We start from the raw sequence: 22192 nt of genomic DNA, 5'->3' as shown, positions 1-22192 counted from the left end.
TAAACTGGCACAGTTAGGCACTTTGATCAGATCTAAGAATATGTTGGTAAAGCAAGACAGCTGGGCAGAAACAACAACAAAAAAAACAGCCTAAGGTAAAAACTGCCCAAAGTAAATTAACACAGGACTCAACCATTCACTTCATAAAGTGGGTCACAAATAAGGATCATTTATTTTTTCCTGCGAGGCCTTTGTTCTACACTTCACGCCAGTGGAGGCGCTATTGCGCCTCGAGCTGCTCGGCCAACCGCCATTACACCTACAAAAGAAGAATCATTCAGCTTCCGTTTTCGCAGCGATTCCGTTGGCGGCTGAAAGGCGCCAAATCAAAAACTGAAGGAACAACACTTCAGTCCGTGTGATGGAAGCTGTCGCCCCTATGCAATAGCCGCTTATTTTAACGTTACATTCGTTAGTTTTCCAATCGACTTCAACATGGAGGAGCTCTTTAGCAAAGTGCTGCAGGTGAACGTGAGGTGCAGGGACTGTGAGGAAAGGTAACACTGCTGCCATTAAGTATAATTAGAGTTAGCGCTTTGTATTTCAGCTCTAGACAAGATTGTAGCGTTTATTTGCCCCAGCACCTATGACTTTGTTGATTAAAAGCCAGCGAAAAGACCAAATGTTAGGAACAAACGTTAGTTAGGTGGAACGTGACACTGTAAACTTCCGTTCTTGGGACGTTACCGACGTACACTAGAAACAGCTGTAGCCAGCTGAACGTTACTGTTCATTATTTCTCAAGCGTCGTCTGATAGTTTCTCCAACTTTATCCCGAATTAACGCTAATGTTACTGTATTAAGTGGTGTTTGCTGATATTTATGTTATATTAAAAGCTGCTGAAATGCAATTTATGAGAATTTGTTGCGCAATGACTTGGCTTGTACAGTAAAGCTTGATTTGAGTCTATAGTGCGTTAACTTCTCGATTGTGCTACTAATATCGTTTCATTGGTTAAATACAGTTCTGTTTAAAGTCAGATTGTTTGCTTGTTGGTTCCACAGGAAAGCAAATATCCGTGTCACAATTGACCTTCAGTTGACAACAAGTCCAGTACACAAAAGGGTGAGAAGGAGTTCTGTATTGTAGGTGCATACACCCACTGATTCCCCTCCCCTGGGTGCACTGTACATTCCAGTCCTTAAACCTTTTATTAGCCAGGATATTTAAGACCAGCTGATGAACCTTTTGTCTTTCTTTCCGTTAGGATCTTCTAGTAAGACTAACCGATGACACAGATCCATATTTTCTCTTCAGCCTTTGTATATCAGAAGAAGATTTCCAAAGGTAAGTATTGGCAGAGCATTTGGATTTAGAACATTATAAACAAGCTTTCATTTACACTCACTAATAGTGTCTTTCATTGTTTCTTTCTCCTTTTGTTAGTTTGAAAGTCCAACAGGGGCTTTTGATAGACTTTGCATCATTTCCTCAGAAGTTTATTGACCTGCTTAATCTATGCTATTCTGAACAAGAGTCAGACCATCCAAGGTATGAAGAAATGCAAAACAACACATGACATCACACTGTTCAGTGTTATCTCACATATTGATTTGTATCTGTTCTTCTCACTGTTGGGCAAGTTTGTACACATTTTTTTACACTGTGCTTAATTCAATAGTAATGACAATACCTAACTAATGACTCATTAGCAAAAGTCATGTTACTTTACATCTTTCACTTACCCAAGCTCTGTCAGGTACCTGCCAGCTACTCCAAAAAAGTTATCATTGTGGTTTAACAATCAAGCAGCCCACTAACCAGGAGGGATTTGGTTACATCCAGCAGTAGTTACAGTAAACTAGCCTCAGCGACTGCACACGGGTCTCAAGACTTCTCTGGGATGTAGGCATCTCCATAGCTTTACCAGTCCAGCTAACAACAACTTACATTTAAATATGACTACTATGGAATTATTGGGAGTTGTACTTCTGCTCTTGGTAGCAACTGACCTCCTTCCCCATACACACCAATATTTATTCCTGGTAAGTATACCACCATAATGAATTATTAATTTAAAGTAATTACTGAGTTTGAATTTGTAATTCATAAAATTATTCAAACTTGCCCAACACTGGACCTATTGATTCCTGTTTTTACGCACGCACTGGCATGGGTCACCTGGTTTTCTGCATTCATTTATCATAACATATGATCTTCATCTTCAAGTCCCAAGTAAAAAAAAACGTGTGCTAAAGCCAACAGCACACAAACAATTATAGTCTTTGCAGAACACACACATCAAGGTTAAAAAGTGTGAAATCTTGCATGAGGGATTGTATAAAAAGATGACAGTCATTTAGATGACAGGTCAGATCACATTGTACGCGAATTAATGCAGAAAATCAAGCCATTCAAATCATGTTAAATAGTTAAGGGTTAATCGTTTAATTATTTGCAAGTTATTGGAAAAATATGTGACACGTTTGTGGTTGCTTTATCAGCTTATTAAATTGTTGGGTGGAAAAAGTATCATTTCATCATATTGAAATATCTTTCAATAGGTTTCTTCTGCAATTGTCATGTCAGTCTCCAGTGCTTGAAGGTCCTGCTAACTTTAGTGTTGTAGAGACAAATGCATTCAAACACCTGAATCACTTGTCTTTACGGCTTGCTCAAGGCTCCGATAAAGAAGTTAAAGACTATCTGGCAGTGTGTCTCTCATCTCTGAAGGTTTGCACTTAATATCATCATTATAATACTGCTGACATTTGAATAGAGCTTTCAGTTGTACGTTTGTTCATGTAAGAAAAATACGATCTGATCAAACAGAGCTTTGTCATGGTTACGTCTGGCAAGGTAAATGTTTAAAAACTCGTAAAATTGATTTATTGATACAGGGCTCATAACTTTGATTTCTCTGATGGTAATTGGAGTGGTTGACTGTACACATGATATATCTTGCTATTAAATTTCAACCAGGTGAGTAAAAACAGTCAAATGAATTATATTGCATATTCTGGTTTTTAAGAAATAATTGCATAAAAAACATAGTTCAGAAAGGGGTAAACTCCAAAGACAAACTTCACATAGATATCCAGGAAAATGTAGCTTTTGCTGACAAACCTAAATTGTTTCAGTAAAATCATCTTTTTTTTTCTTCCAAAAAATAATGTATAGCCATGTTTTTAGAGATACTCTGTGTTCTCTTACTCTGTTAGGGAGAGAAGCAAGCTCTGGAGATGAAGCTTAAGAAGACTGAAGATGATCTGACACGGCAGTTAAACTATGCTCAACAGGTGAGGGCTGCCATCACACAAGCAACCACTGCAGAAACGTGGTTGATCTTGGAATAGAAATATGTTTGGACATCCCCTAAGGACTGATGACAGTGAAATCTATCAGATAAAATCCAGGGGGTGACCAGCACAGGGGGTAAAGCAGTCCACCAATTCCACAGTTGTTGGTTTGATCCCTGGCTTTTCCGGTCACATGGTGAATTGTCATTGAACAAGATAACGCCTAACCCCTAACTTAGTAGTGTAGGGCAGCTGCAGTGTGTGTGATTATGATTGCAAACGGATGAATGAGAAGCAGTGTAAAGTGCTTTGAGTGCCCTTATTTTGATAAACAGCATTACAAATATTTTTAAAACTTGGTATTTAAGCTGACATTTTAAAATTAACTATGTCCTTTCCAAAAGCTCTGATCTAATTATTTTTCAGTAACTTTTTAAACAATTGTATGAATTTGTTAACATACTATATCTCTGCCGGGTAGAAAACCAGCCTGGGCCCTATTTTTTGTTTGTGGATTAACAGGTTAGCTAGAAAATGTTCTTAATAATTTAACATGATCCCATATTTGTTGGTTCTTCCAAAATTATGTTGACCTTGTTATCCCCGAAATGGATCCTTGGTCTCAAACCTACTCAGGAGCAGGTTTAGTGAGTATAAACAAGATAACCTCTCGGATTAAAAGGGTGTTGGACCAGAACCTCCATCCAACTATGAATGTGATCAAACTAAATTCATGTGACTATAACAAAAGAAGTCTGTTTATAAAAAGTGTTGCCCAGTGCAACAGTGTGTGGGTGAGTCTAAATAAATTTCTAACAAATTAATATGTCACCTGCAGTACAAAAAAGATAATAGCAATCAATCATCAATAACCATATGTGTGTATGCACACAATTCCTGTTTTTGTTAGAGAGTAGTTGGATAACTAAATTAGGGAAATTAGGGAATGTCTTGTTCTAAATTAACATCTGCACCACTAATGTTAGTATATGGCTCAAAGCATGCTATATATATATACATACATACATACACCAGTAAGGTGCTCTAAAAAAATCCAGGCTCTCACTCTCTTTCTCTTGCTCACTCTATTTTTATTTTAACTCTCTCTTACGCTTTGTTTCCGTCTTTTCTCAATAACATGTAGCCAATAGGAAATCTACTGATCATGGTTTATAGTGTTAAAATATGTGCTCCAGACAGTGATCATGGTCGCACAGTTATCACAAATGATAAAATCCAGTTTTTCTAGTTAAATTCCCAAGTAGGTTTGAAGAACTTAGAGACCTGAATGAGCTGAAACAGGATTAGAACAACCAGCTTTACTCATTTGATTTTGGATCTGTAAAGCCATGTGCAAAAAATACCTCCATGTTCTGTTTATTAGTCTGCTCCCCCATAAAATCTTTACAATAAGCATTTAAATACCAGCCTAAATCTTTAAATGTCGATTAGTGGGGGGGAAAGATATTTGAACAAGTTAAAAAATATTTATATTGTTATATTTGGTGCTATTTGAGAAACTGTAATTCTACTAGGGTGACTGTGGTGCAGGAAGGTAGAGCAGTTGTCCATCAATCTCACCGTTGTTGGTTCAATCCTCGGCTCCTCTGGTCAAGTGTCCTTGAGCAAGACACTGAACCCCCAACTTAGTTGCTCCCGGTGAGTGTTGGCCAGCTGCATAGCAGCTCCCCCATCGGTGTATAAGTGTGAGTGTGAATGGGTGAATAAGAACCAGTGTAAAGTGCTTTGAGTGCTAATAGGTAGAAAAGCACTATATAAGTGCAGAACATTAACTATGTGTTTATTATTTGAAATGAATGGGGGGGCAAAGTTTTAGAACCTCCTCCTCTTATACCTAATAAATTGGCCAGTGAGTGTATTAATGGCCAATATGTAGAATGTTTTGTGCCAAACGAAAAATGGCTGTGATTGCAGGGGTTTAAAAAAAAAAAAAAAAGGTACTTATCCTAACTTGTCTCTTTTTCTCTCAGACCCTGTCTGAAAAGACTAAAGAGCTGGACAAACTCCGCTCAGAGTGGACAAGTCAGAGCAGCTCTCTGTCCAGCCGTCATTCTCAGGAGTTACAGTCAGAGCGAGAGAAGGCCTTAGAGGTAAGACCCTTCAATCTGCCCTTAACTAGGTTTTCATAAAGTTGTTAATAAATGTCATTAAAGGACACTTTCACTGATATTAAACTTGCTTTTTTTATTAATCTAGTTTGGGTTATATATGTAAATGAATGCCATTAAACTTTCCTCTGACTTCCCTATATTAAAATATTTCTCTACATCTACCTGACAAATGCCAGATGACATCACTTGAAGGGACCTTCAGATCAGATTATGTCATTTTGTTCATTCTATACCGTTTGTAGTCACGATCAACCTGGATTTCCAGATCTCCCCCAGATGACATCATCAGAACTACTAACGATGAAAAAAAAAAACTCATCCTGGTGATGTCATCTGTTGGAGTTGGTCTGCTAGAAGCAGACATATTTTAATTTAGAAATTTTTCACACTGAAAAATAAGTTTGAATTAATCAAAATGTTGAAATATTGCCAAGCCCTAATGAAGAATTAATTCAATTTATTGCTGTTTTTAAAACATGATCCACCATATAAGAAGGCTCATAATAACTAATGTCTTATTTTCTCAAGTTTATTTAGGTTAAGTTTTACATTTTAAAAACTCAAAAAATTGCTTTTGAAGTAATTCTCCAGCCCATGTTCAGTTAATTGCATTTTTGGGATCTGGGGAACCTTTTAATTTGGGCCATAGTACACACACTGATCAGCAGCAAAAAGCAGATTGTGCTGCAGACTTTGTTAGAGATATTGATTTAGAATGTCCTTCAGTTACAGAACAGGCTTCAACAGCAGACTGAGCAGCTTCGCCAGGAGCTGGAGGGTGCTCATAAGCAGAGCAGCCAGCAGCTTCAAAGCAGACTGACAGAGCTGGAGGCCTCCTGCAGAGAGCTGACAGAGAGGAAATACAAGAACGAGTCTGTCATTAGAGACCTAAGGATTAAGCTAGTGGGTGCAGAAGAGGTAGGTAAATGTGAACAGAAGAGCTATAAATTCTCCCACATTCCCGGTTTTGTCTAAAAATGATAATAATAATAATAATTTTTCAATAACAGAATGATAGACAAATGATAGACATTTATTCTGTTCTTTACCCTATCAGTGTCCTTACATCAGGAATCCAGTGTGTTTTAACTCTAAAACCAGCGTCATAAAATCCAAGCTGCAGTTCTCCTTTCACCTACCAGTCACTACTTCAACAACATTCCACAGTCTATTGATGCATAAATGGCTACTTGTTAAACACTAGTTTTAAATCTGATATATTACACAGCTACTGTCATAACCCTTTATTTATATATTTATATGGTGGTCATAAGATTTCCTATAGATTGTTTGACTCTCGTTATGCATCTTGATGAGTTTACAATACATCTTCATACTTGTTCAGTCACGCAATCTACTAAATGGATCCTAAACAACTAAATGGCAAAGGCACTGTTTCTCACACATACAACATACCTAGGCAACCATTAGACTTCTCATTTGCTGTTTACATTTTCAAACAAAGATTGTCTTTATAAGTGAAGAAGTATTGCTATGTGACAACACTGCACTGAAAAAATGATACTTTGGATCAACCTAAAAAAATTACCGTAATTTGTTACTTATATTGCTTTTTATTAAAATTATTATTTTAAATGCTAATGAATACTTTTACTTTTCCCCAAAGCAAAAACCTGCATCCACACAAGTCAAAAACATATTGTTTCACTTTGTAACAAGCCAGTATTTCACTTTAGAGAAACTTCAAATTTACCATTACCCTCAAGTGTAACTTTAACGTTGGAAGAAGCTAATAGATAATATATTTGTCCCTGGTCTTTTCTCTGACAGCCCCTCCTCTCTTTTTGATTATCTCTATGAGCTTGCTGTGATCTATTCAATTCAATTCAACTTTATTTATATAGCGCCAATTCACAACAAAGTCATCTCAGGGTGCTTTACAGAATAAAGTCAAGATTATAAAGATGTATAGAGAGAACCCCCATAGGCAACAGTGGACAGGAAAAACTCCCTTTAATGGAAGAAACCTCCAACAGAACCAGGCTCAGGGTGGACGGCCATCTGCCTCGACCGGTTGGGGTGAGTGAAAAGTGGAGAGAGAAAAGAACAGAGCAACAAAAAGCAACAAAAAGCAACAACAAAACATCGGGCAGATTGGTAGGACAAGAAGCTGCACAATGGAAGACACACAGCTTCAAAGCCAGGGACACCTGCAGAAAGGGACAGAGAGAGGGGGACAGAGAAGGACAAAGATAACTACGGGAGAAAACACACAAAGTTAATGACATACAGTGATGACAATTGCAGGGTGAGAGGAGAGGAGAGATGGTCAAGAGGAGGAAAGGAGCTCAGTGCATTGGGGGGTGGGTCCCCCAGCAGTCTGAGCCTATAGCAGCATAACTATAACTAACTATATGCTTTATTAAAGAGGAAGGTTTTAAGCCTAGACTTAAAAGTAGAGAGGGTGTCTGCTTCCCGAATCTGAACTGGGAGCTGGTTCCACAAGAGAGGAGCTTGATAGCTAAAGGCTCTACCTCCCATTCTACCTTTGGAAATTCTAGGAACCACAAGTAGGCCTGCATTCTGAGAGCGAAGTGGTCTACTGGGATGATATGGTGCTATGAGTTCTTCTATATATAATGGAGCCTGACCATTCAGAGCTTTATATGTAAGAAGCAGGGTTTTAAATTCTTTTCTAGGTTTAATGGGAAGCCAATGGAGAGAAGCTAGTGAAGGTGTAATATGATCTCTCTTGCTAGTTCCAGTCCGCACTCTTGCTGCAGCATTTTGGATTAATTGCAGGCTCTTTAGGGTGTTAGTGGGGCATCCTGAAAGTAGGGAATTACAGTAGTCCAACCTAGAGGTAACAAATGCATGGACCAGTTTTTCGGCATCACTTTGAGACAGGATGCTCCTAATTTTGGCAATGTTCTGTAGGTGGAAGAAGGCTGTTCTAGAGATTTGTTTTATATGTGAGTTAAAGGACAAATCCTGGTCAATCCTGGTCATTTATTTGATTATCTATCAATTATATTTTTTTGAAATAAACTGTCTGTCTCACTGCAGTTGCAAGAATCAATTGATTAATTGATCAAAAGAGAATTCTTCCAAACTATTTTAATTACTGATTAATCCTGTTATTTAAGCAAATGTTTCCAACATTCACTGATACTTTTTTTTTTTTTTTTTTTTTTTGTATAATGGTTTTGTAAATGTTTGACTTTAGGTCTGATTAAAACACATGTCAAAGAACATTTTAAAGATGTCACATTGGGCTATAGGACAATTCCATGGCCATCACAACTTTTTGACATTTTACAGACTAAACCAGGGGTGATCAAGGCCCACTGCACTGCTTGTTTGTCCTTGAGGACTAGAGTTGGGGACTCCTGGACTACAGGCACAATTGATTCATCCTGAAAATAATCTGCCTGCTATTTTACTAGGGAAAATAATTGTTAGTTGTAGCTTTGTGTTTCACACTCCTGGAATTGACTTGGGATAGAGGTCAACAAGGAAGTTTGGATTTTTGCTTCCATAAAAGTACATGAAAACATGTTACTGCACATTCTTTGCAATCTCTCCAAAGTACTCTGAAGCAGTTTTGTAAGGCAGTAGTCTAACATACCACTGATGGAAAAAATAAATAAATGTACGTCCACAAAAATAATAATATCGCAAGATACTGAATTGTAACCCCTGTATTGTAATCGTTGCATCGACGGATTGTTACCAATACAACAGTGATTTAGTTAGATTTAGCATTGGCCTTAAGGTTACGCGGGAACATTAGCCCACCACATAACTATTCTTTTTTGATGTCTTTGGCCTGTGTCACTTAAATGTAGCTAATATAATGTTTGATTTAGCAGTTTTGCCAACTTTTCTTATGGGTTTGGGAAAAGTTAAACGTAAGATTAGCTAGTTAATACTGGCTAACAAGCACACCAGTTAGTACAGCATATGTAGTTGGCCTGTAGTCCACCTCTTATCTTGTCAAAAGATCGTTTGGAAGCGAGCTAGTGCTATGTCGTGTGATTTGTGAACCCTCTGTTCTGAAGTGGAAATGTATTTTGAGTTAACGGAGTCAATTCAAGTTTTACCATGAGTGGTGCTGGTTACTTTTAAGCGAACTTAAAAAAAAAAAAAAAAAAAAAAAAAGGTTCAAATGGAAAATCAAAAATTTGGATCAATTCAGTGTAAAATTATACTTTAAAAGACAAAGCTGTTTTACTTTTTCCAGTGTGTGAACTAAGTGTCTCTATAGCAGTTGGCCAGCTAATCAGGCCAATCTTTGACGTTTTCAATTAATCGGCATTGGCTGATGTTTGCACTCCCACCACCTATTCAACAAAAATGTCTGGAGACTAATCTGCAGCCTACACTCCACTTCACTCACATATGCGACTGAAAATTAGAGCATGTTTTTGTAAAAATTGCCCACCAAGAATTGGTGAGATTATCATGTCTGAACATATAGTTAAGTCTCCCCTCTGTGTACACTTTAATACATACTGTACACATGCAAAAAGCGAGTAGAAATCCAATAAAAAAATGTTTATCAGCCAACATGTTGAACAAGTAAAACTTGAACAACAATAACAGTAATATATGCTCCGGCTGTGATCTCTCATCCATCATTGCAGTGAGGCTGTTGTCTAATGTTGTACTTAACTGACACAAATCACGTTTTGGAGAGCTGCAAGGCAAAATTGGGAGGGTTTTTTGTTGTTTGTTTAATTTATACAATATTCTCCTTTTAGTTTATTGTTATTTAAAATAATTCTATAGTATTAGTGTTTCATTTATGGCGTTAAAAACTTGTTTACTACTCATTAACTTTAACTCCTGCACCGCTGTGACAGTTGAATGTAAAATAACCTACTTAATAAAAGAGTTCAGGCAGCTTCTTTAAGTCTCTCCCCTCTACTGCAGTTTCACGACTGTGTATGTGTTGACACACCTTTCAGTTCTTCAAGAAATGGCTGAATGATCAGCAAAATGTGAACCTACTTCATAATTATTTTTCTGCATTTTGTTAACAACACAGCTAATTTGCCACATTCACACAGTATAAATTTCACTGGCAGCTGTAGCTCATGTCTCTGAAAGTTGTTTTAAGGACAGAAAATGTATGTAAGCTACATTAAAAGGACAAATCGGTCGGAACTCTTCAACATGGATCAGCTTTATCAATGCTTGCTGAATTTATGGTGATATTTGTAAAAAGGGGTAGGACAGCATCAAACAGAAAATAAAATTGGACATGTTGGACACTTTAAGATCTAACACGCTGTGGGCAGCTCTACAATGAAAACATTTTTACCAATTTGTGGCAGAGTGACACATGAATCAGTGTTAGGTTAACACTGCAGACTGTCATATTTATTGATTGATTGCTTAGGTGTAGGGCTAATAATCATGACCACCTTCATTTTCACAATTTTTGGTTTAAAGCAAACATTAACATTTGTTTTACCAAATTGGGCCCTTTACATAATAAAACATTCATTATTGTTAATGATGCATAAATAATAATAATAATTTTTAATTTAACTGTATGTGTGTAGGAGTGCCAGCGTTCAAAGCAGCAGGTCCTGTCTCTAAGAAGGGAGAACAGCACATTGGACACAGAGGTCCATGAGAAGGAGCGTTTGATGAGCCAGCTGCAGATGAGAGTGGCTGTTTTAGAACAGGAGATAAAAGATAAGGATCAGCTAATGCGTCGCACTAAGGAGGTGCTGGAAGCCACTCAGCAGCAGAAGGTAAAGGCTGCAACTTCACATACATATTTGTCATCACATTAAAAAAAAAACATTGTTGTGATGCAGCAGAATTTCAGCTTGATGTGCATTTTAAACACATCTTGAATGTATAATAACCTACATTTTTAAACTTTTTAGAAGTGCAGTTCAGTATAAATAACTGAGTCCTGTGCACTGAAGAATACATGATTTTGTGAGCTCTAATATTTTTTTTATATCGCACACCAGTACCACTCCACTAACCACTTTGACCTCAATAATAAACAGACAGAAGAATTATCACCTTCCTAATAATATTTCTAGCATCGTAAAAGTAGAATTCATGGCAGAGCTTCTGTATTGAATTGTATTTTTAAACACCTGTACCTCATAAAATGTGTGTATTTACAGGCTAATACATGTTGTTAATGTGTGCTCTACAGCTCCAAAACACACCAATGTTTAGTTTCATTTAGCGAATGTACAGTGCATCCAGTGCTTAACTTTTTACAAATGTTATGTTACAGCCTTATTCCAAAATAGATCAAATTAATTTTTTCCTTAAAATTCTACAAACCAAACCCCATAATGACAACGTGAAAGAAGTTTGTTTGAAATCTTTGCAAACTTATTAAAAAAGAAAACATTACCTGGACATAAGTATTCATGGCCTTTGACATGACACTCAGAATTGAGCTCTGGTGCCTCCCTTTTTCCACGGCTCATCCTTGAGATGTTTCTACAACTTGATTGGAGCCTGCTTGTGGGAAATCCAGCTGATTGAACATTATTGAGAAAAGCATATAGCTGTCTATATAAGGTCCCACAGTTATGCATGTCAGAGCACAAACCAAGCCATGAAGTCCGAGGAATTGTCTGTAGACCTCTAAGACACAGATCTGGGGAAGGGTACAGAAACATTTCTGCAGCATTGAAGACCCCAATGAGTACAGAGGCCTCCAAGACTGGAATCACCATGACTGTTTCTAGAGCCGGCAATCCAAGCTGGATAATCACGAGAGAGGGGCCTTAGTGTTTCAGCATTTCTCTGTGGACAGAGGAGAACCTTTCAGAAGAACAACCATCTCTGCAGCACTTCACCAATCAGGCCTGTACGGTAGAGTGGCCAGACAGACACCACTCCTCAGTAAAAGGCACATGACAGCCCACCTGAAGGACTCTCAGACCATGACAAACAAAATTCTCTGGTCTGATCAAACAAAGATTGAACTCTTTGGCCTTATTGCCAAGTCTCACGTCTGGAGGAAATCGGGCTCCGCTCAACACCTGGTCAATACCATCACTACATTAAAGCATTGTGGTGGTAGTATCATGCTGTGGGGATATTTTTCCGAGGCAAGAACTAGGAGACAGGATCTCTGGAGAGATCTGAAAATGGCTGTGCACTGACGCTCCCCATCCAACCTAATGGAGCTTGAGAGGTACTGCAAAGAACAAAGGGAGAAACTGTCCAAAGATACGTGTGACAGGATTGTAGCATCATACTCAAAAAGACTTGAGGCTGTAATTGGTGATAAAGTTGCTTCAACAAAGTATTAAGAATAAAGTATTAATCCATTTTGAAATAAGGCTGTGACATTACAAAATGTCGAAAAAGTTAAGCGCTGGAAATACTTTCTGGATGCATTGTACATCTCTTTGCTGATTGAATCATTACAGACAAAATTGGGTTAATATGCTAATGAATTTAGTCACAAGCAATAGCACTGTTTCTGGTGTTTTTTGGTAGAATTTAAGAAATGAAAGAGGTATGTTAAAGGGGGTGCAGCTGTAGCTCAGTTGGTAAGGCAGTCGTCCACTGACCAATGGCTCAGTGGCTCGATCCCCGATCCCGGCTATATGTTGAAGTGTCTCTGGGGAAGACACTGAACCCCTAACAGCCCATTGCCATCCATCCATCCACAGCTGTGCAGTGCCGGTCCAAGCTAGTAATTGGGGAGGGTTGCATCAGGAAGGGAAAAGCTGTAAAAACTGCAGCAAATTAACATGCGGACAATGATCCGCTGTGGTGACCCTGAACTCACGGTATAAGCCGAAAGGAAAAAGGGGGAAAAAAAGGGTTTTGTTTAAAAGATTTAGGTATAGAATAGTTCCATCCCATATGTTCTCTGTTTAATCCTCTCAATATATATTTAACCTTTTGTGTTTTGTTTTGTTTTTGTTTCTAGGAATCGGTGGAAGAAAATGCTGAAAGTAAAGAACTTCAGATCAGGAAACTTGAAGCAACAGTAAAATCACTATCTGAGGAGCTAATAAAGGTTTGTAAAGCCACATACATCTGCTGGCATAGTTTAACACCAACACTTCTTCTTTTGACGTCACATATTCTTTCTGTCCATACAAACTTGCTTGCTGATTGGTTTATGCCAACACTCCGAGCTGTTCCTGTCTTCTGCTTATTTAACACAAACCAGATTTAGTATCACTGAGATCATAAACGTTATACGTTATAAGGAAAGAGGCATACAGGCTGTTTTTTCTCTCGAGCATTATTTGTGAATTCGTGTTTAAAAATTCACCTGCTGCTTTATGATGTCAGACTGACACACTGCCAGTGTGGAAGTTACCCACTAATATCAAGTGTTATTTCTGGGACTAACTGACTTTAGTCAGAGTTTGGTCTTTAAGAGGGAAAAGATTTAAAGCCTGTGGCCATTTGGTTTTATTTTAGTGAGGAATAGCGTTGATCAGCAATAAATAATGTCTCTATGAATACTTTCTACACTTTTATTAACATTCACACAGTATAAACTTGACTGGCAGGTTGCAGCTGTAAACGTTGTTGGAGGACACTTGAAGAGTCTTAAGAAAGCTGATGTTAATGAAAATTAAAGCCTGTTGATTGGTTTGTTTGTAGTGTGGATCCATGTTATTAATGGATAATTAAGTTATGGTGAAGTTAGTAAACAGGACAGAATCAAATTAAAATAAAAAGACCCGGTCTCTGTTTTAGCTGAAATAAAATACTGTGGGTACTTTCAAATTGACACATTATTCAATGAAACCAGATTTCAACCTTTTTAAAGAGTTCAATTTGTTGTGGTCAATGCCAGTGTGTGACGGGGCCACAGACACTGCAGACCAGCCCATTTATTTTTGACTTGCCCAATCTGGCAACTTGGTGACTCATTCAACTTGCCAGAACAGAGTTTACTCGCCCCAGGCAAGCGTTAATGTTGAACCATGCATAATTTTAGCCGCTTATCATGTTCAGGGTTGCAGGGGGCTGGAGCCAGGTTTACTAAATTTCAAGTCTCACAGCTTTAGCTGCCGCTACCCTTAAAGCTGCATATTGTAGGTTTTTATTCTTAGGTTCATATTTGTGCCAAATCAGTGGGTGTGATCTATATGGATCCCAGATCAACTATGATCCATTACAGCAGTGTTGAATTTCATCTGGTTTGTTATCATTACTTACCTTTTAATTTTGTTGCGTTTTTTTTTTTTCTTTCCAGGCTAATGGTATCATTAAGAAGCTGCAAGGTGAGGTCCGAGGCCTAGTTGCAAAAATAAAAGTTAAAAACTCAGTTACTGTGTCACAGGAGAAGGTCCTCCAGGAAACATCAGAAAAACTTCAGAATGTTGAAAAGGATCTACAGAGTACTCAGCAGCAGCTTAACACCAGGGATGAGCAGGTACAGTATGTTCTCAAATCAAGGAAACTAGGAATGTCCCGATACCAGTCCCAGACGAAGTACAAGTCCTTATATACTACTTTTAGTAATTACTAGTACTAAACTGCTTTGCTTCTAGAATGAGATTTAGGGCAGTAAAACCCTCATCGATCCATTGCAGTTGAGTAAATCCCTGAAACGGAAAGTCTTGTGAATTCTTCCGATAAAAACAAATTTAGAGGTGTTTAATAAATGAATCAACTTTCACTGAAAAGAAATGGAAAAAAAGACTTATTTAGATTTAAGGTGAAATCCCAGATGTAGGGTAGTGCTCTAACCTTAACCTGCAGAGATTAACATTGTATCTGAGAGGTTTTACGAGTACAAGTACACAAAAGCAGGCTCACCCCCAGTTATACTGGTATCTGGACGTCCCTAATAGAAACTGTAGACACGCTATATTTTTATGGTCTGTAGATGTGTAATGCTGTTAGCCATAAGCAAATTTTTGTTTTGATGTAAATCTAAATAACGCTGAGGAATTTTGTGTTGAAGTGGAATTACCTGATCGATTCTGCAGCTAGTTCAGTGAATCTGTTCTTGGCGAGCCATCAACATACCGGGAAAATTGCAGTGCAATACACAAATTCCACTACAAGTGACGTTTATTTTGCTATGAAGTTGATACAAATATTTGTATTTTACAGGTTTCAAAACTGAAGGAGCAGTTGGAGTCAACGGTACAGAAGCTGAATGAAAGCAGAGAAGTGTTAAAAACAAATGAGAATGGTAAGGAAGCTCGTACCCTTAATTTCAGATTTTAGATCAGTGTATCAGCCTTTTTTAGCTACAATTCACAAGTGAACCTATCAATTAGTTGAAACTAAAAAGGGGATTTTTTTAAGTACATAATATAAAATTTACATGCTAAAAATAAAAGAAAAAGTAAACCTGGATTAATAAAATCATAATGCTGTGAGCACACAGATTAACCACCACATTAAAACCTCTGAGCTGTGATCAACAGGCATCAGAGCACACAGTTCATCACCAGCATGCATGTCTGTGTGTGTTTGTGTACAATGGTGTATTCTTGTAAGTTATTTAAAATCTTTTGTCATCTTTTTCTTTTACCACAGTTATAAGTTGGCTCAACAAACAGTTAAATGAAAAGCAGCTGTTCAGAAAGCCCCAGTCTCCTGAGCCTTTGGAGAATCCCTCAATTTTATCCACAGCTACAGCACTGAGGGTAGGAAATGCTTCCTGTTTGCATTTATTCACACTAAAGAAAATTAAAAAATTTTATCCCCCCGACTTAAACACTCTTAGGCATAAATATTACTGTCACCATTTACACCAACCAGCCACTACACAAAATTAATCTGTTGAACTGGGGTCGGCACAAGAAACTTGCTGTATACGTATATGACTGCGTAGTAACAGGCCAGTTAGAGTGCGCCTATTTACTACAACATTTAAAACCACCAGGTCCAAGAAATATGATGAAGACATTAGGACTTTAAAACACTTATGTATCATGTATCACAGTTATGTGAGTCATAATTTTTGTTTTGTTTCATTGCATTGTATTGGCCCTGAATGTCGTTATCATTTGTCAGATGCTTTTGTCATAAGCGGCTTACAAAAGAGGTTCAAAGCAAGATAAAAGTCTCAGTCTGAGAGAAGACACTGATGCAAAGTGCTAGAGAGTCTTTTCTTTTATGATATGCGTCCGAGATGGGACCGATCGGAAAAGACGCAAACCCATTATGGTCTACCAATAATGAGAGGGATTGTAGACCTGAATGAGGGTGTGGAGGTAAAAGAAGCTGGTATCTGATCATTCTGTGGATATTCTGCTGCCAATGGATCATCAGGAGAAGGTTGACTGCATGCGTTTAGCCCTGTTCCCGGGGCATTGCAGTAGCCAAGACTAGATATGACCAGTGCCTGTGAGATGAGTTGGATGGCATGTTCAGAAAGGTCCTGGTGTTTTTGAGGCATGGAGAGATGGAGGAGATGTTGTTTGTAATACTTAACTGGTTGTCAATGATAATCCCCAGCTTTCTGACAAAAGTTGTGGGGCCTGTCAGTGAAGATCCAAGGTTGATGCTGAGTTGTACGGAAGGTCATCTTCAACATTGATTTGAAGATGTCTTTCTCTCATTCAAGCAGAGACTTGACTTTATTCTGTACGTCCCTTGAAATTACTTTGTTGTGAATTGGTGCTATATAAATAAAGTTAAATTGAATCCCAGCTGTCATTATGTGAGAGGCGGGGTACAACCTGGACAGGTCACCAGTCTGTCTCCGGGCCACAGACAGGCATACACAGACACACATACGGGCAAATTAAAGTCACTAATTAACCTAACATGCTTGCTAGGGGCGACTGTAGGCACTCATCCACGGACCACAGGGTCAGTGGTTCGATCCCCGGTCCCAGCTATATGTTGAATTGTCTCTGAGCTGTCTGGGCAAGACATTGAACCCCTGAAGGCCCATACCCATCCCCAGCTGTGCAGTGTCGGTCCAAGCCCCTTAGATATTGGGGAGGGTTGCATCAGGAAGGTATCGGGTGTAAAAACTGTACCAAATCAACATGCGGGCAATGATCTGCTGTGGTGACCCTGAACTCACAGGAAAAGCTGAAAGGATTAAAAAAATAATAATAATTAACCTAACATGCATGCTTTTGGACTGTGGGAGGAAACTGGGTTACCCAAAAGGAAACCCATCCACCCGCACGGAAGAACATGCAAACTCTACAGGCTTTTTGCAACAGAGAACTCATTACATACTATATACAGCACAAATGAACAAAAATAAGAGATTAAAAGGAGAAAACAATTCTTTTACCCAAGCAGTCATATAGACACACACACACACACACACACACAAGCTAATCGGTGTTTAAACATTTTCAAAGGTATGAGTGTCTCTAGCTCAGAGCTGTTTCTATAGTGTTAAAGATATGTCTGTATTTGTTCAGGCACAGTTTAATCCTCAGAAAGGCAAACCAGCAGTAACACTGGAGATGGCACCTGATATTACTCCTGCTCAGCAGCGAGCAGTGCAGCCAATCAGCAGACAGATGTGAGTATGGATGATTTTCTTTCTTATCAGTATTTAGTATCATCAAAGTTCCTTAGTTTTATTAGTACAAATAAGGATTTTATACTATTAGTTTGTATTTACAACCACAATTCAAAAAAAGGGACGATGTGTAAAACGTAAATAAAAATCAAATGCAATTATTTGCAATCTCATCAACCCATAGTTTCTTAAAAATAAAACTTAAACAACATATCAGATATTGAAACTGAGACATTTTACAATTTCATGGAAAATATTAACTAATTTTTCAAATCTCAAAAACGTTGAAACAAGAGGCTGGAAAAGTAATTGATGCAAACAAACAAAAACAAATGGAGGAGACTTTCTTAAAGACTTTATTTGCTCAGTCCTAAAGTCTCCATATGTTTTCTACTTAGGTCAACAAGAAACCAGGTCAATTTATATTTCATCTAATGCTGTCCTACCATTTACTAACCTCACCATAACCACCTTACACCCTGTTTCCAATCTAGCTCGGATCATTTTTTTTTTTTTTCTTTTTACAAACATGAGCTGCAGCTTCCAGTCACATTCATAATGTGTGAATGTGGCAAAATGATCTCTGTGCTTAACAAAGCGTAGAAAGTATTAACAGAGTAGCTTCACATTTTGCTGATCGTTTAACACTGGATGCTATTTCTGGTTAAATCAGAACTAAAAGGTGTGTTATTAAACGCACAGATGAAGTATTTAAACCCCCAAAAAACAAACTGCTGCAGCTGAAAAAAGTTGCCTGAACTTTTTCCGTACGCTAGTTTATATTAAACTACAACAGCAGTACAGCTGGGCTACAGTTAACATTACTGAGTAATGAACATGTTTTTTTTCTCACCATCAATAAAACACACTCCCTACAATAAAATTATTTTGAATCTCACCAATAAGCAAACAAGTGAACTAAAACAGACGCATGTTTTTGCCTTGATGTGAGGAATAATGATCAAAGCACAGCAGCTCATGATCTGTCAACTCCACCAAAACGTAAAAACAGTTTAAAAACCACATTCATAAAGTCTGGGATATTCATATTTTCACAAAATGGCTGAAAATCTTCCTATGGTTAAAACCTTACTAATTTACTATGAATACTCATCTAAAATATAAGTGCACCTGTAAGCACATAAAGTAAGAGACAATTTGTGAGTTTACTTGCTCGGGCAAGAATTAATGGAAAGGCCTGGTTCAGTCTAAAGGTGTTAACAGGTCTTAAATGATCCTGGTGACTTGTTTTTTGGGTTTTTTTTGGTGAAAATTTTAGATTTAAGCTTTGAACATGTTTTTCTTGTTGTGAGGGAATTTGCACAGTAATTTTAGGTTTTCCAGACTAATAATAAGTGTAGCTTTTGTTTTGTTTTTAAGTTTAATAGCATTTTCTTTTCATCCTAAGTGGAGACTCTGCAGGTCTGGATTCCAAGTATTTTGGAAGAAGAGATGATAGCATTCCAATCTACGGTCTTTCATCTAATCTGCTTCACAGAGGTAAAAACGCTCATCACCTAAAGCGCTGCAGGGACTACAAGCTTCAAAATATTCATCATAAACAGACAATGCTGACTTTAGCAAAGACCACTTTAAATTTACCCAGAGCGTATTGTTTGGATAGCACTGAACTGTTCTTGCAGAGACAATGCTGTCTACACACAATTCTACACGTCTACAGGCTCCCATTCACAACAAAGTCGTCTCACTTTACAGAATAAAACCAAGACTATAAAGACGTATAGAGAAAATCCAACAATTCCCTTCAAGAACAAGCCCTAGACAACAGTGGAGGAAAAACTCTTATTTAACGGGATAAACATCGAGCAGAACGAGGAGAGAGAAAAGGAAAAAGAGCAACAACAAAACATTATTTAGGTTGGTAGGTAGCTGCACACTGGAAAACACACAGCTCCAAAGTCGGGGACACCTGCAGAAAGGGACAGAGAGGAAGAAGGACAACAACGGGAGAAAGAACACAAAGTCATACAATGGAGACAATTGTGGAGTGAGAGAAGAGGAGAGAGGGACAAGATGATTTGGGGGTGGGTCTCCCAGCAGTCTAAGCCTATAGCTGCATGACTATAAGTGACTATAAGCTTTTATTAAAGAGGAAGGTTTTAAGCCTAGACTTAAAACTAGAGAGGGTTTCTGCTTCCTGAATCTGAACTGGGAGCTGGGAGCTGGATCCACAGGAGAGGAGCTTGATAGCTAAAGGCTCTACCTTCCATTCTACCTTTGGATCCCTGGCTTCTCCGGTTACATATTGAAGTGTCCTTGAGCAAGACACTGAACCCCAACTTAATTGCTCCTGGTGAGTGTTGGACAGCTGCATAGCAGCTCCCCCATCGGTTTATGGGTGTGTGTGATTGCGAGAGCAAAAGGGTGAATAAGAAGCAGTGTAAAGCAGTTTGAGTACCAATAGGTAGAGAAGCGTTCTATAAGTGCAGAACATTTACCATTTCATTTAATAGTCCAAGGATGATACTTTCAACGGTAAGGTACATACAATACATACAAAGAACACAAATCCCCCTTGAGCAAGCACTAAGGCAACAATAGAGAAGGGAAAAGAAAACAGAAGAAATATCAAACAAAGCTGGTGGTCTGGTTTCGGTGACTGGAAAGCAGAGAGAATAAAGAAAAAGTGAGGAACAATAAGGAACAAACAAAATATTGGACATGTAGATAGAGCCAGTAACAACACATTGGAAACACAATCTGAACTGGCAGCTAATTCCACAGGAGAGGACCTCTAATAGCTGAAGGTCCTGCCTCCCTTTCTACTTTTAAAACTCTAGGATCCACAAGTTGACCTGGACACTGACAACAAAGTGGTCTATTGAAATAATAGTCTTGACCATTTAAAGCAGAGGTTGCATTAACCACAGATATTTGACAGATTTCTTTGTTCTTTTTTATTTTTTTATGGAAACATCTGAGGGCGAGTTCTGTACAAGGATCACATGACTCCAACACGAGAGAATACAATTCACCTTAATTAACAAATGAAACGCTCTGTAAGTTTCTGTACAGCTACCAAACACCCAGGTTTAGTCCAGCACCATTAAAGCTCTCTCCAGGGCTTTTTCAACCACATACCCAGAGTGGTGTTGTAGATGGGCCTTTATTAAGTTCATATTCTGAGGTTATTCCCGGCTTCTTTTTGTTTATGATATGGTCATATGATCTAAAAATGTTAATCACAAATTCAGTGTACACATCTATACACAGTTAATGTTTTCTCTAAAAATAACAATCATAGAAAGTATCCCAATCCAATTTCTACTTGCTTTAGTAGAAATAGAAATAGTTTATTTTCAATATTATTTACTCTTATAACCTTTTATGAATGCACTCTCACTAAGACTGAAGCTTCAGGGAAAATCAGGAGAGTAGTTGCTACTGTAGTCTGCAGAACTGAAGATCAAAAACAAGCGCAAAACAAAAAGACAGGGTCAATGCCGAATATTAACATAATCAAATCTGCTTTTTTTTATGCTTATTATAATTAGTCTGCATCATCTGAAGAAAGTAAGCTAATTGGTTTCTTTGTATCCATCTGATCTATCACATTATTGTGTGCCACTTTGTAAATATACAGCCTTTCATAAATAAAAGGAAATCTCGACTTACTCATAAATAATGCTGCAGTAACCAGGTTACTGGAATACAGAGACAAATTGAAACCACATATTGTGCATCCAAGCAACAGATCCATTGTGTTGTTTGTAATGATGCTAATTTGAAAGCTTGAAATAAAATGATTAAATGTTTTTTTTGTTTTTACTGAAATGCATAACCTTGAATTTCTCTTTGCTTTCTTTTTTTTTTTTTCAGAGTTCCCTCAGCGGACAAAACCTTCAGTAGCATCTGCCTACTTCTCTGCATGAAACCGCTCGATTTAATAACCTGTTACAGAATGGCTTTGATTTTAGCTCCAGGTGGAAGTGAAACTATCAAAACCCAGCAGTTTACTCCATGTTTTCAGGTTCTGTACAAAACAGTTAATGACCAGCTTGTTTGAAGTAGCTATCGTTGCCATTTTAATTTTTGCTCTAATAGATGCCTTCAAATTTGTGGCTTAACAAAATGAAGTTAATGGTTCTGTCTAAAAATGTTTTAGCCCAAGAGCATTAAATTTGCTTTCTGTAAGTGTTTAGCTTTCAATTTTCTATTGTGTTTCAGTGAAGTCTAGTGTTTAATAAAAAGCTTTTCCATTTTCATTGTTGTGTATTTATTCTACATAATTCTCAGTTAAGTCTATAATGGATTTGAAATTACATTACTGAGCACACTATCTACATTTTAAGTAAAATGTAGATAATGTGAGTACATAACTGAATATAGTTATGACTAATTACAGTTATTACTTAGTCAATTT

At 37.8% G+C, this 22192-nt stretch overlaps 1 protein-coding gene across 2 annotated transcripts; it reads left to right on the top strand.

The window, feature by feature from the left end:
* The first annotated feature begins 285 nt into the window (after positions 1–285).
* On the top strand, positions 286–22032 carry sass6 (SAS-6 centriolar assembly protein). Of its 2 annotated transcripts, XR_010915002.1 has the most exons (17): positions 286–497; positions 1006–1066; positions 1209–1288; positions 1388–1492; positions 2506–2674; positions 3163–3240; positions 5232–5351; positions 6099–6290; positions 10904–11098; positions 13267–13356; positions 14554–14733; positions 15420–15501; positions 15852–15961; positions 17705–17808; positions 19217–19308; positions 19525–20122; positions 21649–22032. XR_010915002.1 is itself a non-coding variant. In XM_067512884.1 (16 exons), the coding sequence occupies exons 1-16, from the start codon at positions 436–438 to the stop codon at positions 21699–21701; spliced, it is 1773 nt and encodes a 590-aa protein (XP_067368985.1). In that variant the 5' UTR covers positions 286–435; the 3' UTR covers positions 21702–22032. The 2 variants fall into 2 exon arrangements, 1 of the variants encoding a protein (XP_067368985.1); XM_067512884.1 differs by lacking the exon at positions 19525–20122.
* Positions 22033–22192: the final 160 nt, after the last annotated feature.

Source organism: Channa argus, chromosome 8, assembly GCF_033026475.1.
Source record: "Channa argus isolate prfri chromosome 8, Channa argus male v1.0, whole genome shotgun sequence".
NCBI lineage: Eukaryota > Metazoa > Chordata > Actinopteri > Anabantiformes > Channidae > Channa > Channa argus.
The sequence above is the reverse complement of the archived record's forward strand: the minus strand, read 5'-3'. Positions and strand labels throughout refer to the sequence as shown.

What these genes read in the sequence shown, in the direction of transcription:
- sass6 (XM_067512884.1), top strand. Translation starts at nt 436, where the DNA reads ATGGAGGAGCTCTTTAGCAAAGTGCTGCAGGTGAACGTGAGGTGCAGG. An exon ending in CAAGTCCAGTACACAAAAGG is followed by an intron (nt 1,067 to 1,208) that starts GTGAGAAGGAGT and finishes TCTTTCCGTTAG; the next exon opens with GATCTTCTAGTAAGACTAAC. An exon ending in AGCTAGTGGGTGCAGAAGAG is followed by an intron (nt 6,291 to 10,903) that starts GTAGGTAAATGT and finishes GTATGTGTGTAG; the next exon opens with GAGTGCCAGCGTTCAAAGCA.